This window comes from Corapipo altera, unplaced genomic scaffold, assembly GCF_003945725.1.
Source record: "Corapipo altera isolate COAL_440 unplaced genomic scaffold, ASM394572v1 169, whole genome shotgun sequence".
NCBI lineage: Eukaryota > Metazoa > Chordata > Aves > Passeriformes > Pipridae > Corapipo > Corapipo altera.
In genome coordinates, this window is record NW_020884946.1 from 5,436 (window position 1) to 23,780 (window position 18,345).

General features: G+C 44.2%; 1 protein-coding gene and 1 long non-coding RNA gene across 2 annotated transcripts; both read left to right on the plus strand.

Annotated features, from left to right (window-relative positions):
• The first annotated feature begins 20 nt into the window (after positions 1-20).
• LOC113956259 lies at positions 21-833 on the plus strand. The gene is made up of 2 exons (XR_003530788.1): positions 21-375; positions 654-833. It is a non-coding gene; the product is annotated as an uncharacterized LOC113956259 (long non-coding RNA).
• Positions 834-5,799: 4,966 nt separating this feature from the next.
• Positions 5,800-17,162, plus strand: LOC113956278 (potassium channel subfamily K member 16-like). Its single transcript, XM_027662611.1, has 5 exons — positions 5,800-6,126; positions 8,060-8,180; positions 11,565-11,731; positions 13,269-13,437; positions 16,211-17,162. Exons 1-5 carry the CDS (start codon positions 5,932-5,934, stop codon positions 16,525-16,527), a joined length of 969 nt encoding a protein of 322 aa, XP_027518412.1. The 5' UTR covers positions 5,800-5,931; the 3' UTR covers positions 16,528-17,162.
• The last annotated feature ends 1,183 nt before the right edge of the window (positions 17,163-18,345 follow it).

Here is an 18,345-nt window from a genome sequence, read left to right on the forward strand (position 1 = left end):
AGACCTGTCCCACTGCCCCAGTAGGAGCAGCACCATTGGGTGCCCCAGGTGTTCTGGTGAGGGATTGGCCCTGGATTCAGAGGGAGAACCCAGCCCCAGGGGCAGCGTTTCAACCCCGGCCCTCGCCCAGCGCAGCCTCGCCCCTGCGTGTGTGCACTCACCACTTGTCCAGGCTCGACTGGGGCAGCGTTACCTGCTGGGGCCATCTCTAGCTGCCCCCACTGTGACACAATGCCTGTGATGTCACAACAGCCAGATCACATCACAGCCAGGACAGCCCCGTCCTTCGTCTCCACTCCAGCTCATCGATTTATAATGGCCCCAGGCAACCAAATTGGTGACACCCACAAAATACAGACCGAACTGGGAGGTCAAGTAGCTGAAAGACTAAAGGTGTGGCTTCCATCAGAAGCTTTTAGATGGGTTATAGCTGTAGCTTGAGAAGCTCTTCTGCTGGCATAATTCTCTGTGGAATGGATGATCTGGTTGTGGTGGGTCCAGGTGAGAGGTACTGCTGCACGGCCTCTCTACCTTCTCTGTTGTTTGGGAGGAGTATTGTTTGGGAGCAGGTACCACAGGCCATAGCATGCAGGACATGGAGAAGACAGTGCTCTATCAGCTGTGGTAATTTCTGCCAAACATTTCCTCTACAGCAAACACATTTCCTCTGGAAGTCAGAGCCGAGGCAGCTGAAGAGTCCATGGCAAAGAGCCTGGAACCAGAGATTCCCATTACAATCTGTACACTGACTGCACACCCTTTTTGAGGGGGTCCAGCCTGTCTGTGAGCTTCACTCAGTGCAAAAATGCCAATAAATAGTGTATTTGAGCAAATGCTTCCTCTGTTGAGTGTCCGTGCCTCACTTTAGTGAGGAATGCAGGCACTGGTACTCAGTGCTTGTGGTGTGTTGACCTTGGTGGAACAGGGAGAGAAAATCAGGACCAAAGACTTGTGGGTTGAGACAAGGACAGGGAGATCACTCTGGCTCAACTTGGGGAAACATATTTAATTTTCTACCAAACAAATCAGAGTGGGATAATGAAAAATAAACCCAAATCTTAAAGTATCTTTACCATAACCCTCCCTTCTTCCTGGGCTCAACTGATCACTCTGGCCAACACTGTGGGCCAGAACTCACAGATCACTTGGGTAGTTCTCCATGCTGGGCTGTCTGGCACAGCAGCCCTTACCTCCTGAACAGAGGAGTTCTTATCTCAGTATCAACCAACTAGCAAAGGCAAGTGACCAGCTTCAGGATTTTCTTCACTCATGGATATCAGCCCATTTCCTTGACAGCAGATAGTTATCCACAGGAATTTGGCTTTGCAGACCTAAAATAATAAAAAGGAAGTATAAGGATCTCTGTTGAATACTGCTTTAGCCTAAGTGTTTAATAGTCTGGCATAAGATCACAGTATAAAAACCAAAATTCCACATTTGAAGACTGAATGTTCTGACCAGTTATGAGTAATAGGTATTTATAGGAGAACTGCAAAAAAGTGTAAAAAATACAGATCATCTAATGGTTTTAGCCCTAAGCACAACAGGAAGTACAACCACGATCACATGGTAAGTCATTTCCATGGAAACTGATAACATTTTCCATTAAACTGAAATTAATTTCAGGCTATAATCTGCTTAAGGACACAGAATGCTTAAGGATGCAGCAAGACAGCTAATGCCATATGTAGAAAAAGGAAATGGCCAAACTGTGGGTATGACTGGAGTGTAAAAGTGTGAGAGCAGGACTGAGTGTAAGAAAACTCTGTCCCAGCACATCATGTCACAGGCAGGAAATGCTCCCTGCCCTCCATTACCACCGGATCTCACTACGTGGGTTTCCCTGCAATGGACTGGGTAAATAGTGCATGTGGAATTATTGGAATTGATATAACTTTTCCAATTTTTTAATGGTTTTAGTTAACCTTTTAATTAGTTGTTAATAAGTAGTGTGTGGGGCCTTAAACGACTTTTAGCTGGCATTCAGCAGAATTTAACATAAACTGACATTGTGAGAAAATTGGGAAAATTACTGAAACTTTAGCTTTTGATAAACTAACCTTGATAGACTTCAATGAGCAAAGCCCGGGAAGAGAAAGATGTATTGTTGAAATTGGATACAAGGCGTGCAGAATTTATGGACCACATGGACATTCTGCAGAAACCAGAAGATAAAGGAGAGGCTAACAAAAACTCGGTATATATGTTGGAAAATCCCTACTGAGGGAAAAAGATACTAAAAATATGGACCTAATTAGCATGAACAGCGAGAAATTAATAACCAATAGAGGATAGAAGACTAATTAATGAAAGGGAATTGCATAGTTTAGAACCAATGAACATTATTTCTTTGTTTGCTGAAAGTGTATAAACAGGTGGAAAAGGGTCGCATCAGTGTCTGTGTGGAGGCTGGGATTCTGTCAGTCACACACACCCCCCAGCACTGTGAATAAAGTAATGTCTGGCTTTCTAAGACTAAAAATGCAGTGTTAGAGGATTTTATTATCCTTCCCTTGTCCATTAACTGTGCCATGGATCTCTCCTAGCTCAGGAACAAAAGGTATCGATTAACTGCCTTACTAGCCACACGGCATCCATGATTGCCAAGGCCATGACCCAGCCCCCAGAGCTTCCCTTCCACCCTCGGTGGCCCAGGATTCACCTCCAGCCCACACCAGAGCTATCAGTCCCTGTTCCAGCAGCACTGCAGTTTATCCATTTTCACCTTCCCCCAGCCTTTCCCCAGCCCAGCCATGGCCCCAATGAGCCAAGCCTACCATCAGAAAAACACCCCTGCCTGGCTTGCTCCCTAAGCCCTGCCTGGCCATCCCTGCACGTGACTCTGAGCTACAAGATGACTTCCCAGCCTGAACTCATCCTGTCTCATCACCATGAACATGACCCATGATCACCCTGCAGGAGTGATTGAACTTGCCGAGGGTGTCCAGGCCTGCCCTGCTCCATGGATGGGGACAGTGGGACAGACAGACTGTGGTGTCAGCACACTCAGCTCCCAGCTCCTGGGCCTGATGGAGCTGCCAGCCCTCACTGCACCTGGGCACAAGGGTTTGCAGGGCCGTGACAGCCACATCCTGCTGCCATGGCAGTCCTTGCTGGGAAACTACACCCCAACCCACCACAGCATCAGGCAACCCGAAAGGCCCTGTTGTTGCTGTAACTACAAGCTACAGGACAGGTGGCAGTGAGGCAGTCCCAAATGAACTGGGCCAGAAGAAGTCCTCCTGTCAATTTATGGGTTGTGGAGAAGTGTTCCAATTGGTAGCTGGATTTGTTGGTTTCCCACAACTAAAAGTCACAGTGATTAGGCCTTACATCCATTTCTTCAGTTCCTTCTTGAGAAACTAGTGCCATTGAATAGGCCTGTCGGCCCACATGGCCCGAGGTATTGGGGAACATGAGATAAAAGCTGCTCCCACCAGTGATTTGTTTTGATTAACTCGTAGGGTTGTACTAACTTCCCTGGCAGTGTTCAAGGCCTGGTTTGATGGGGCCCTGAGCATGGACCCACCTGATGTAGTCGGTGGCCCCCCTGCCCGGAGCAGGGGGTTTGGAACTAGATGATCTTAAGGTCCCTTCCAACCCAAACCATTCTATGACTTTTATGATTTCTTTGATAACTTGCACCTAGAGTGGATGTATTCATGATCTCACAGGGCAAAAAGGTAATGGTGGCTGGTTCACCAGATACACTCTCCCGATTTACCTTCCCAGCTCTCTAAACAAGTTATCACTCTGCTTATGAAGCAGGTGTGAGGTGCCAGCATCAGCCCTCAGATGAGGATGTTGTACCTACAGCAGCTCCCAGCACTTGGAACGTTTTCAGTTTCCATAACTGGGGTGAATGGTGTCAGGTTAACCCAGTATCCAGACCCCTGGGGTGGGAGGGATGATGGTGCACTGTCTCAACCCAGTGACATTCAATAACTATAAGTGGCACAGCTCTTGCAGCCTCCACCAAGAGCATGTTTTGTAGTTTTTAATCTAGGCAAAGTAAGGAGAAGAGCAGTCACCGCTAACAGAAATTATTCTTCCTTTTAATGAGGAATGGCTTCAGGTGAAGAATTCCACTGAGTGAACATGAGTTCCCTCTTCTTTGTCTTCTCCAAAGCAACAGCAGTGAACTGTGCTTTCCCTCCCTCTTTCCCTGTGCAAGTGTCAACTCAAGTATGAACAAGACGCTGTGTAATGGGACACACCTCTCACATCAGAACAATCTGTAGTGGTTTTTGCAGATTCGCAGGCAGGTTATTGAAGATTCTTCATACGAAGACACAGACTGGAATAAGGTGATGTGTATTGCCTGTTCTAGAGCTACAGAAAATCAAAGGTCACCAATCTTCCTGGCAGTTAAGGGCTCCTGAAGATGCATGCACAAATAGCAAACCTGCTATCTTGGAGATGGGACTAGAGGGAAATCCAGCTTAGTATATGGTTCAGAGGAGAGAGCATGAAAAAGGTGAGGTTTCTTGGCACTTACCCACCTGATCAAACCACTACAACTGCAACCAATATCAAATTCTCATAATCTTCCATGACCTTCATGGCTTTTTAATCCATTTGCCCTTCAGATGAACTGAGGAAATAACCCACTTGTATTATCTTCATGTCTGTTGTGCAGATGAAGAAATGGTGCATTTGTATATGTGAAGGGAGTTCTCTTATCTCACAGGGCTGAGAGTCTGAGAGACACAAAATGGTGAACCATAGGTGCCTTTATTTTTATAGAAATAATTTAACTGAGCAAGAAGCACACCTTTGTCGTAACTTCAAAAGAAGTTAAAGGAAAAACGACACATCCTGTTTCTACAAACCCTTTTCCAGTAACTCTAAGGAAAGTCTTTAAAGGTTTAAGGGTTTGGAAAGATACTTACCTTCATTCATAGTCTTCCTGTTTTCCTCTGAGGTCAAACAGATTTATGTGTGAAAGGACAACCTGCACTTGACAGAGTGAAGCTATGTGCTGCTTCTTGTTTACACCAGTTCTGCAAAACTAATCCCAAAGCCTCTGCCTTTTCTTGTATTTTTGAACTCAATAAAAACACAAAGACTTGAAGAGAAGATTATCTGGAACATTTTAAATGCTTCTTCAAAGGGTGATTTGCTACAGTGTTTTCTCATTATTAAAGTAGAGCATCTGCTGAAATAAGAAAGAAATCGTGCACAAAGCAAATGAAAATTCTGGAAAATCTAAAGTCAATCTGAGGGTTAACAATGTCCATGGTGCAGCCAAGCTCAGATCTGTCTATCTGTTCCCAAGTCAACATCTTCATTCAAGGACTTCCCTCTGCCACCCTACAAATTCTTCTCAATGGCACCCAAGCTCTGATGGGAACAAGCCCTGACACTTAGAAGTGGACAAGTAAGTCCAAGTGGACAAGAACAGTCCAGCTGCATTTCCCTGAAGCTGCCCTTGAACACAGGGTAAGAAGAGGCTTCTGGGATCATCGAGGCTTGCCCTGGAGTCCAGTTCCTGGACTCAGCAGGAAACACAAGAGCATAAATCATGTTTTTCTAAGCAAACTCTCCTGTGGACCATTTACAGACTATCCTCACCTGTCCCCAGAGCCTCTTGAGCAGGAGATGGCCACCCGCCAGCTCCTCGCATCCTGACCCACTTTTCCTGAGAAATCAGCAAGGGAGAGTTTCACAGACAAGAGGAAATCCCTAAACAGCATGCAGCTCACAGAGCGGAAAGTTTTTTCTTGGGTTCGTTGTGTTTTGTTTTTTTTTTTTACCCAACTTCCCAATGAATGTATTTGGCAGCTCACTGTCCCTGTCAGCACAGGATCCCAGAGGAAGCCAGAGCTGGGAGGGCTCTTCCTGCCCAGGGGGAGGTTTCCCAGGAGTGCGAGGGATTTACTACTCGCCACCTTTCACTCCCTCGTCCCTCTCTGTGTCCCACTGAAGGCCATGTGCAGTGGCAAGCTGCAGACAGGTCTGCTGGTGGCTGGCTACTTTGTGTACCTGCTGGTGGGTGCCGCGGTGTTCCAGGCACTGGAGAGGACCGCGGAGAAGCAGGAGAAAATGGCAGCTGCCCAGATGAAGGAGGCTTTTCTGCAGAGCTTCAGGCAGCTCACAGTGGTGGAGATGGAGCAGTTCATGAAGGTAAGGGGAGCCCTGTGGAAGTCCTTTCTCCCTGCTCTTTCCTCATTAGGTGTTGTTTCCTAGTTAGCCTTGCTACACAGGTTGACTTTCACTGCTCTCCTGATGTGGTCACTTGGATGCTTTTAGCAAACCCCTCTCCGGTCTGAGCGGGTCACTCTGAAGGTAAATACAGCTCATGTAGCTGGACAAAACCTTGTGTGTGGTAGCTATTAACAGTCTCCATCCTACAATGTCCTTTTTTTTTTGGTGGTGGGGGTTCTTGCCTCCTGTTGATTCGGCTCTCAGTGTGGCTGTGCTCATACACAACGGGTGGAATGGCAGGAAAAATAAGGCTGTCTGAAATGAATGGCTGTGGCTTCCACTTACAGCATTGTCACTGGCAGCACCAAGGAACAATAAGGCAAGGTCTGAATGGGGGGGAAAAAAAGAAGCCCAAATTACTACCAGGAGAGTGGCATGGTCAGGGCTTACTTTCTGAAGATGGTGTAGAAGTGAAACAGGTAGTCTGGTCAGAGGGAAAGTGTTACTGATCACAGCTCAGGAAGCTGAGAAGTACAGTTGTCTCTCCATCGTCAGTATTTCCTAGCTTTATCTGCTACAAAATAGAGACAATGAGGAGTGAAAGCTCTGCGTGGAAGCATTTCCACATGGGAAACGAATGAAGTTCTTAATGGGCTTGTTTGAAAAATAATGAAAGGTGGGGAAGAACTGGTATTTCTAATAACACAACCAGCAATTCAGCCCCCTCTTCACCTACACATGCACTCTCTTCACCTTGATTGGTTTTTATGGGTATGAGAGGAGAAAAAAAAAAAAAAAGAGCTTTTCAAGACAAAAAAATCTTTGTGTAAGGGCTATGGAATGATTTTTGTTAGCCCTGATTTTCTGTAACACCAGCAAAAAGGATACTGAAGGAGGAAGCAGGGAGGAAGACTTTGCTGGTGCACTTTATTCCAGCTTGTGTCTTGCCTCTGGCAGGGCTCTGTCTTGGATTTTATCTCAATTGTTTCTTTACAAAACAACCTACCTTACAGATGTCCAGTCTGATCTTCTCTGTTTGCTAAAGGCAATTTTAATTATTTTAATCATTATTTTTTTTTAACTTAAATGAATTAACAGCACTTAGAATTAAAACCAAGGGAAAGAAGAGTCTGAAAATGCTTAAAGTGATAGATGACAGGGCATCTATCACTCTTGAGAGGCTTGGATAGTCAAGCTCCCTATGGCAGGGCAGTCTCAACTCACTCCAGACCATCTCTGACAGATGTTCCTCTAACCTCATCTCAAAGACCATTTTGCAAATATGTGCATGTGTGTTCATGCATGCAGTTTGGAGAAGAGTGTGTATGTGTGGCTTTGCAAATCAATGGACTTTCTCTGAAGGTAATTCTGTGACACTAACCAGAATACAGCCCTAAAATTAAATTCTGGGTGTATGTCATGTGTGCCCTGCCACAACTCCCCGATGCACCCCTGGCACAGATCAGAGTCACTGCTCAGTGTGCCTGTGCACAGGTGGGTCATCAGATCCTGGATCCACCAGTGCCACCTCAAGGGCAAATCCAAATCTAGCAACCAGCCATCCCATCCCTTAGTCTAGCTCTGGCACATCCTAGCCATCTATAGGATCATTTTTACCCAAAGTACTCAACCTAAAAGAATCAAGGTACCACTGAAAGAAAAAGCACTAAAAGTTCTCTTAACACCCACTAAGGCAGTCAGCATAAACAGGGCAGAAGATGAACAGTGAAAACCACCAACTAACTGCTACCCAATCTTGGAGGTGAAGGTTTGAGTAGTGTAGAGGATTACCACAGTCAGGTGAGTAGTACTCACAGGAAAGGAGCAGTAGTTGGATATACCTGTAGTATCCTTGCAGCATGCACTTCAGAAAAGCAGTCATGATGATACCAAGCTTTGCCTTCTCTCCCAGAACCTGACTGAAGCCATTCAAAATGGAGTATACCCTGTTGGAAATGAATCACGGTTTGAAGAGAGCAACTGGGATTTCAGTAACTCCTTCTTCTTTGCAGGCACAGTTGTCTCCACAATAGGTAGGTCTAATGCTTTTCATTTATGTGTGCTTCATGTGTGAATGATGCTTATTACCTCTGGTTATTAGGACATGAATGGATAATACTTTCCAGGATAAAAACTCCAGCCCTTCATTGTCACTGACAGTAAGCAGCCATGGACTTAAGTCCTTACCACTGCACAGCTCTTCATGCATTATTTTGACTTGTCCAATAGCAGTAGCCTTTCATAATATTTCCCACTTGTTTCTTCTTTTCAAGCCATCTATTAAAATGTTTGCTCTGCTGACAGTTGTGTGTGGGAGATCACTTTCCTGGTCTTTACTCCAGGGTCAAATAGGCTTTAAATCTGAGAGTGCTGTAAAGGATAAAAAAATGGTAGGAAGTAAGTGAACCCTGCTGGGGCATGGGCACTGTCTCAATAACCTGTTTTGAGCTGTTAATTCACATATTGAATTAGTAATATGCCAGGAGGAAAAAAATGGGAAGAGTGAAAGGCAAATACTGAGACTTTTATGCTGCTGCTTCAAGCTGTTCTGACCTTTTTAGGGCCTGCCTGCTCCTACCTGCTTCTCCCTTTCTCTCAAATATGCATCCCAAAAAGTGCAGGCCTGCCAAGCTTAAGCACAAAATCCATACTGTTGGCACCTGCTTCACACTCTCATGAAGTGGAAGTTAAATCTATGTTTTTGCAGAGTGAAGCTGAGGCCTCCCTCCCCCTTCACCCTAAGCACAGCTGCTCCACTGATCCATGAGTGTTACATATTACAAAGGCCCAAATGTTGTCCCAGCATCATGGCAGGTGTTTAGGTGTTGCATGAACCCATGTGGAGATCTCCTGCTGTAGAGGAAAGCCAGGAAAGTCCTTGGCTCTGTGCAAGTGCTGCAAAGCAAGAACTAAAACATCTCTCAATTAGAAACACTGTTTTCAGTACAAATCCAAAGAAGAAAATTAAGCTGCCCCAGCCAAAATAAGCACACCCACCCCTCATTTAATGTACCATTTACATTATGCCCAAGTCTCACACTATCCAATACATTTTCAATACTCATCATCATTTTTCCCATCCTTTGATATAATACACAGATATCATTCCCTTAGTCTATGGATTACCCCTGTGAAATGTCTGTAAAATGTCCATAAAGGTCCAGAGACGTCCACAAAATGCCCAATGAGTTCATTTAGGCCATGATTTTGGGCTCAATCTGTTGTGGTGGTCACTCAGGACAGGAAAGGAACTGTGTGAGGTGGAGTTACTGATCACCAAAGGCAGTTCAGGTTGGGTTACTGCTGCACTTGCACTGCTTCTTGCAAGCCTTCTCCACTGGTTCCAGTGGCTCCTGCTGTAGTAATTCCCATAACATGCAACTCAGGTCCCAGGATACAACAATATATTTCCCTTACAATCTCCACCCCCGTCCCTTTGAGCCAGGTCATATGGTTTAACATTGCAATGAACTCTTCCTTTTGCTTCTGCTCCAGCTTGGATTTATCCACAGGCTGCGGTCCCTTAGGGTTGTAACTGCTCCAAGCAGAGCCTTATCCATGAGCCACAGTCTCTCCAGAGCTGTACCTGCTGCAGCATAGACTTATCCACAGCCATAGTCACCTTGAGGTGCACCTGCTCCAGCACGGCCTTATCCATGGACCTCAACACTTTCAGAGCTGTAGCAGCTCCAGCGTGGCCCTGCCCACAGCCATGGTCCCTTCAGATGTGTACCTGCTCCAACATAACCTTACACCTGGCTACAGTCCCTCCAGGGGTGTGCCTGTTCTGCCATGGGTTTATCCATGGACACATGCTTTGAGTTGCTCCAGCATGGACTTATCCACAGCTACGGATGATCTGGTGTACCTGCTGCAGCATGGGCTCATCCTTGGGGCCACAATCCCTTCACAGGTACACCTGCTGTGGCACAGACATAACCACAGGCCCTTTATGATGGACCTGCTCTGTCACAGGCTTATCCAGAGTCACAGATGCTTCAGGGTGCCCTGCTCCCACCTGGACCCATCCACACTCTCTTTGTCTTTGAACTCAGGTTCACTGGAGTTCCAGCCTGCCCATGAGTGGCACGGGAACAGCCATCACTCTGAACGTGTCCCACTTCCCTCTTCTTCCCCCAGCTTTATATGCTGAGTATTACACCAGATGGTCTGGAATGTCCCTTTGGTGAGGTAGGGTCACCTGTCCCAGCTGTGTCCCCTCCCAGCTCCTTGTTTACTTCCAGCCTCCTCGTTGGTGGGGTGGGGTGAAGAGCAGAAAAGGCCTTGATTCTGTGCAAGCCCTGCTCAGCAATAACCAAAACATCGCTTAATTAGCAACACTGTTTCTGGCACAAATCCAAAGCGCAGCCCCATACCAGCTGATGGGAAGAAAATTAACTCTATCCCAGCCAAAACCAGTGCAGGAACACGGCTCTCCCAGGAAGTGTACAAATCTACCTGTTTCTCTGCACCTTTGCCACAAAGGTCTGTTGTGAAGGCATGTCAGGTACTTCTCTTCACCAGCTTTTTTTTCCATGAAAATGGAATATTTCTGCAACAGGAGCATAACACAACTCATGCATTTGGGATCTTGTAGACAAAAAAATCACTCGGTTGTTTTATTTGTCTTTCCCCCAAAAGAAAACATTGCATTTTCCAAGTAATGCATGCCTTGAGATGAACTGTGCTTGGGAAATGCCTTTTCCCAGGGTCACTGATAGAGTAAGGACAAACACAAAGTGCAGTACTCTTGCACTCAGGGATGTACCTCATGGGGTCTAAGAGTCTCCAGATCATTAAAAGACATGTTTGGAGTTGTTCCACTACTGAGATAAATCCTGGTTTAGTAGGACTTTAAGACAAAAATATCTCTGTGGCGTGAATAAATAAGCCACCACTGAGATCTGGACTAATTAGCACCATCTATTCCAATGCACACTGCACTCCTTGGGACTGGAGCCAGTATCTGGACACACCAACTTACTGGGATTTAGCCAGAGAGGTCACTAACACACAGGCAGATCAACAAGAAGCTAGAAATGGCTGCATGTGATTCCAACAGCCTGGGACTCCAGCCTTGATGTCTTCCAGATCCTCAGACTTCTGTTTTCTGTCTTTCCATGTATTTGTTGCAGGACAGAGCACATTTCCCATAACTGCTTCTAGATTGAACTTTTGTTCCCACTAAGTCTGTGCTGGGAGCACACAGTGCTCTCTGCATCACCCCAAACATACAGGGTGAATAACTTCATCTGCTTACTGCCTTTTTCAGAGAAGAAAAGAATTCACATGTCCTGAGAAGTGCTAACCACATCTTTTGGGGTCACAGGCAGGCTGGATTGGGGGTAGAGTTCAATGTGACTATGGACTGCTCCAGTACGCTGGAATATCTTCTCTAACCAATCTTTTTTTCATAGGCTATGGCACATTACATCCCAGAACTGTTGGGGGACAGATCTTCTGTGTGTTTTTTGCTCTCTTTGGAATCCCTCTCAACATTGTTTTTCTGCACCGTGTTGGTAAGATGCTCTCACTGCTGTGTAAAAAGCTGGGGAAATTCCTGTACGAGAAAGGAATGAGAAAGGTAATTGTTTCTACTTAATCAGGCACAGTTATATGCTCATTTCTAGGTTTTTTTTTTCTCAAGTTTTATGCTGCCTTATCCTTTATTTTATTTGTTCTCATGCTGTGCTAGATGTGCTGGGAGAGGGAGAGACACATTCTTCACTCATGGAGCTAAGCAGATGTGGCAACTGTAGAGGAGATATTCAGAGAAAGGGAGGCATTTTGTCTTCCCACCTGAATGGAGACATTCAGCCCCCTTCAGCAATCAGTGGAGAGAGTGGGCATCCCATCCCACTTCTCCAGACACTTACCTTGGGACCTAACACTGTAGGGAAGTACCTGCCTCCCTTTATAACCAGTAAAGATGATTAAACCTCTCATCATGAGGCAGCAAAAAGCAGGTGAGCTGTGAAAAGCTGTAAAAGTAGGTGAGCTGCAGAGGTTTTAATGAATATTGACTCAATGAATAGTGTGTCACTGCTCCTAACTCATTACACAGTCCTTTACTCCCTCTCCACCCTTGACTTTGGCAATAAGGAAGCATCAGGCTGAAGTTGTTCATTTGAGCCCAACTGCTGAAAGGTGAGGAGACACCTGTAAAGGGCTAGAGAACGGGATGTGTCTTGTCTGATGTATGTCCCAAGTTATTTGCAGCTCCTCCCTTTCTCTCACCACTGCTGAGGAAGTGAGAATAGCTTTTCTGTGTCTCCTACTGTTCTCTTTCAGAATAAGGTATGAATGCTACAGATAACCCTGTTCAGACTGCTGAATTTCTTGCCATATCTGACAAACTTAAATAGAAATTAGGGCTTGCTCAGATACAGACACAAGCAAGTGCACAATGCATGAGGACATGGAAAATTATCCAACAGTTGCCATTGATTTTCAGGCAATCTAGACTAATAAAAATCTATACATGAAATATATGCACGCCTGGTTGATAAATCTTAACATATAAGGAGTCTTTTTCTCCAGTCAAGGCTTCTTCATGACTGCTGGGAAGTCACTGTCCAGGCACTTCTTTATCAGGACCTCATTAGTTAAATGTTTTCTTGTAGTAAGATATTCACTGGGTAGGAGAAAAGTTGTGGCACTGATCCAATGAGAAAAAAGTCAATAATCAAGACTCTTGAAGATAATACTGTCAGAAATGGTGCAAATATTTTTTATAAAAAAGTCTGGTAAATAAAATTTACCCAGGCAAATTTAAATGTCTTTAGGTGGCAACCCTGAATACCTAAAAATTAAAAATTATGTAGTCTAGTGATAAGCGGAAATAGTCTGACTCCAGAAAAAGTCATTGGATAGGAATTCTTCCTATGCTAATGGTCATTGATACAATCACATAAAAGACTACATCTTCCAGGGCTACTGTGGACATGCAACACCCATAACAAATGGCTTCCCCCTGCTCCCAAGCAAGGCTGGGGTGCTTCCAGAGGAAAAGTGCTCAGTCCCTGTGGTCCTAGATAGCCACCCACTTTGAACAGCCACCACTATGTATGGCCTACTAGCGTGTCAAATCATGATTATAATTGAACTGGTTTATTTTTCAGAAGAAGATCAAATTTCTGACCCTTTTGTTCTTCCTGGCAACGGGGATCCTAGTTTTTCTGTGCTTGCCATCAGTCTTCTTCCAGATAACAGAGGGCTGGTCCTACAGCGAAGGAATTTACTTTGCATTTATCACCCTCAGCACCATTGGCTTTGGAGATTATGTAGTAGGTAAGGTTGACTGCAGAGAGGAAACACGTCAAAACAGCAGGTTTATGACTGTGATTCCCATGGGTTGACTGCACAGGCCACCAGTGTGCTGTAGAGACAAATCTGTCAGCAGGAGTCGACTAGTCTTTGCCTTGTGCAGTTCTGGGGGAAATACTCTTTTCTCGGGGATTTTATGTGCTGACAAATATAATGAAATGAGGTGCTTTGGGGTGCAAAGATTTGGTGAGGAAGAGAGAAGTGTAAGGGGAGAATTCAATGAGCTTGGCAATTTGTACACACCAAAAGGGAACAGTTAGAGACAGTCATACAAAACAAGGCACTTATCACTGCTTTAGCTGTCTAAGACTTATGTTTCAAAGTGTAGAGTAAAGAAATAAGTGATCATGTTTCAGAAGACATGATTTTATACAACAGATGGAGAGGTGGAAATCCCAGTCATGGGAAAGTGAAGAAATCTACTCATGCTTTGGGAAGTGGGCCTAAAGATATGTATCACTGCAAAAGTGGCCTTCTTTGATCTCCTGAGCATCTCTGAAGGTTCTCTTGTCTTCACAAACCAGAGCTTAGGACTTCCCCTGAAGAAAAACTGTGTAAGATACCTTCAAGCATTCCAGAATGCTTCTCAAAATGCTTCCGTGGATCTGCTGACCAAAATATACTCTCCGAGGAATTTCCAGTGGAAGACCAAAATGTTCACCAGGAGCCAAATCAGTGTCCACAGAAGAAGCAAGCAAACACCTGGACTCCATGGAGAATCAAAGATTTCTCTACAACCATCTGTCCTGCCAGCATCTTGCCAGCCTGAACTTCTCCTCAGTGGGGATATGCAAAGGAAGCTGTTTAGTTAATACTGTGCTGTCCCTACAGAGAATCTGGAAGCCTCATGTTCCTTTCTAAGGGATGGAAATCCACCACAACCTCTACAGCACTTTCCTCCTCTGCAGCCATATTAGTTTACAAATGCAATTAATTATATTTTAATTTTTTTTATTGTTATTTAAAAATAACAATTAGATAGGCCTCCTGGCTTTATGATTTCACCTTCATTAGGATGACTTAACTGGAGCTGAAATGTTTTTCCCTGCCAGTATTTATCTTAATTTGCCTTAACAACAGTAATAAAATGGTGATAGGTTTAATGCTTCACATCTTCACAGTGAGGCAAGCAGAATGAATGACTGCTCTGATGTCAGGCATTGCTTACAGATGACAAATGGTTTTGTGCTGGTTTATTTGAGTTTATTTGCATTTTAGTAATTCAAAACTGTTTTGTAACAAAGCCTGTTTTGGGTAGGGAGACATGCTAGGAAGGTGGCAGAGTCTGGATTTAACTGTTTGGAATACATGTGCAGAGAGGTGATACCTCCAGGGAGAAACTCCCTGTGGGCTGTTAACCAAATATGTGCCCTGCTCAAGTCCAGTTTTGAGTTAAAATTATAAAGACATTGCCAGTTGCTTTGCTAACCCCACATCTTGAACTTTGGATAAGAGCACAAGGAGATGCTTTGTACCAAGGCTGAGAAAATGTCTCTGCCAACTCAACTCCAGCAGAAGGAAAAGAAACAACTGTTGGATATCTATCCATGAGGACAAACCTGCCCAGTCCTACCCCATATCCAGAGCTCCTGCATGACGAAGAACAAAAATCTTGCACATTAACCTGTGCAGTTCAGAGCACTGCAGGATTTGACAAGAGTTGCCAGCATCCTGACTCCTTCCACGCAGGTTCTCAAAGGGAAGTGATCCACCAGGTTTGTGGTGATCTCCCTGTCCATGGACATGGCTGTGTTACCAACTGTGTGGAATCACCCCTGGCAGTGACTTGGAGCACTCAATAAGCAATATCACCAAGTTTTCCTGCAGATGCCAGTGCCACATCATCTGTATCATGATGATAATGTTCTGTGGGACCAAGTTCAGTAGGAGCAAATGCTTTGTCGTGTGTTGGGGGTAGATTGCTGACATATGAAAGATCAGACTAAATGACCCACACAGAACAGCGAGTGTGAGATACTGGCTGATGCTAAGAGGGTTGGACTGCATGAAATGAGCTTTGGTTCACTGGTTTCCAGTGCAGAAAGTTGTGTTCTTGGCATGTGTCAATGAATTCTCATCAGTCACCTAGTTTTTTTAATGGAAAAAACCTGAAACCATTGCAAAGTAAGGTAGGAATTGCAAATACTCTCTTTGTATGAACACAGGTACCTATAATTTAAAGGAAATATTTACTACTTTGTAATCACACTCTGCTAGAAATACAGAGAATTACAATAACCCAGGTAGTAATGGTTGTGTGATTATAGCAGCCCACTGTGCTCTGCTTTTTATGCTTTGGGAGTTTGGGAATATTTCCAAGATAATACTGTATAATTTAACACTATTTCCCACATAATTGCATTTACCTGTAAATGCAGCAGTTGAACCAAGAGTGATATGCTATAAGGGGAAAAAAATATCCTGCTCTCATGCTAATTCACCTCAATCACAGAATCATAGAACCATGGAATGATTCACTTCAATCTCAGTGTGTCTTTTGACAGGCCAGCATATTTGTGCTAGCATATATCAGTTTACTGCAACAATAAACACAATAAACCATTGCTCAGCCTTAATCTAATGCTGGAGAGGTGAGAGTCTCCACTACAATGAAAAAGTCACCCTGAAGTTCTCAGTGTAAAATATATTGATGAATTCATTAAACTGTTCCACTTTACTTTGGCAAGGCAATTTTAACTTGTTAATTTTCTTCTTCTTTCTCTCCCCTTATCTTCAGGCAAACAGTCTGGCAGGAATTACTTTTCCTACTATCGAGTGCTGGTGGCCATTTGGATTCTTTTCGGCCTTGCCTGGATTGCTCTGCTGTTTAATTTATTGACAACGGTACTAGAAGATACTGAAAAAATAATTGTCAAGGATCTCCAGCAAATTGGAAAGGTGAGTAAGGACAATGGAGCAAGCCAGCAAAGAAGATGCTGGCCTGTTCAGTTTATTCCAGAAGAAGAACTACTACCACCACGTGCTGGAGGGGATGCACAGAAAATGGAGTCATTAACAGCAGATTCTGAACACACAAACAATGAAAAAAAATAGTTTTCTAACAGAAAAACTATTGCCATAACATATAAGAGTTGAATTCTTCATCGGAGAGTTGATAGTTAGTTATTCTAAAGAAAATCCCATGGAAATAAAATTTTTCCTGCCTTTTGCTGAGATATGACCTTTTAGAACTCAAGACTCAAAGTTGCACAAAGCCTGAATATTAATGGTAAGAAATTTGCTCCTCAATTTGCAGCTGGGTTGTGCTAACAACCTGAGAAGTGCACTTGCTTTGCAATGTGTTTTTAAGGTGCTTTCACAAAAATGCAGAAGAGGGGCACAGTGGAGCTTGTTGGCTCTGTTTGGATTTTGCTGCTTGCAAGAAATCATATCTCTTCCAGGAACTGACATACACAAGCTTTTCTGAGGCATTGCATAGCACTTTTGGAAGAAGAAATAAGGGTATATATGCGAAATAAATAACTGAAATAGATGCCTGACTTGAGCCATCATACTGGATAAAGTGTAGTGGTCTGAAAGATGTGTTTAAATGGCAAGACCTGGGCTCAGTTCAGAGACATCAGAAGCATCTAATGGACAGGGTTATGAAAAGGTTAGCACGTTAGAAATGATTCATTCTACCTCTTCCTGTTTTATACTAAGTTGAATAAAAGCAATTTTACCTTTTATCCCTGTGGCTCTGAAAACCCTTTCTGACAGTGTTTATGAAGAGCACATAAACCCATGTCTTGAATTCAAATGTTATAATAATTTTATTCTATAAGCTTTTTAGAAGAACAGAGACTGGTTTGAAAGGAGTCCTCACTGCATCAGAGCCTTTCTGCTATGTTTGTGTTGCATAGGAACCATGAAGTCATTCTGAGGGGCTGTAGCTCTGCAAGTGTGAGTGGTGTCTAAACCTTCAAACAGGTGAAAAAAAAAGGATGCTGGATCTGGACATGGTTTTTCAGATGTACTGTGTGGTTTGCAGGCCACTTCTGGGTGAAGACTCTGACCTTCAAAGGCTCGATCTATGTGCCATGTGCCTTCTGTGTGTCAAAAGTGCAGGGAAACCCAACCCTGAAGCACTGGGAAAGCAACTGGGATAGCCACAATCATAGACACACGTCCCATGGGTGTATATGGTCACACCAAAAGTCAACCTAGTCCAATACCCTATCTCTGATCATGCCTCCAAAGACTGTAAGAAAGAGGCAGCTCTGCCGTGACCCAGCGCTGGGGTCAAATCCCTCTTCCAGCAGCTGGGGGCTCGAGGCTACCCAAAACAGGTGGTGAGGTCTCTGTACATCAAATCCTATGAACTTGCCCACATACTGAACTCACATCAGCGTCCACAGGACCCACCCAAGGCAGAACATAGCTTTAGTACACAAAGTACCTCTCTTTGACAGTGTTGAACATGACAGGTTTTTGTGAGCCCCTCAAGCTCCTGTTTTGTCAGACTAAATAACTGTTCTTTGATCACCCTCTGGGTGTTAGTTACAGCAAGAGCAGTCCTTGCCAGAGTTATTCCTGCAGGAAAGGGAGAATAAATTACAGCTATAAAGTAATTTCAGGTCATAAAGATGCAATCAGCCTTGAAGTTGGAATCATAACTGTTTCAGTCAAACAGAATCATGCTTCTTGCCAAAACAGTTCTGCTGGTTCAAGACCTGGCATGTAAACCTGACCAAATATGTACTTTCTTTCCCTCCACAAATTATTTTCCAGTGTTAGCCTCAAGGCTGACTTCTCACCTCATATGTCTCACTGTCAGTAAACCTTTCTGAGGCAGCAGGAACAAGAACTGACTGAAATTAGGGAAGGGTATCAAGGGTATCATAGGACACAGTGGTCCTTGTGCAAGCCAGA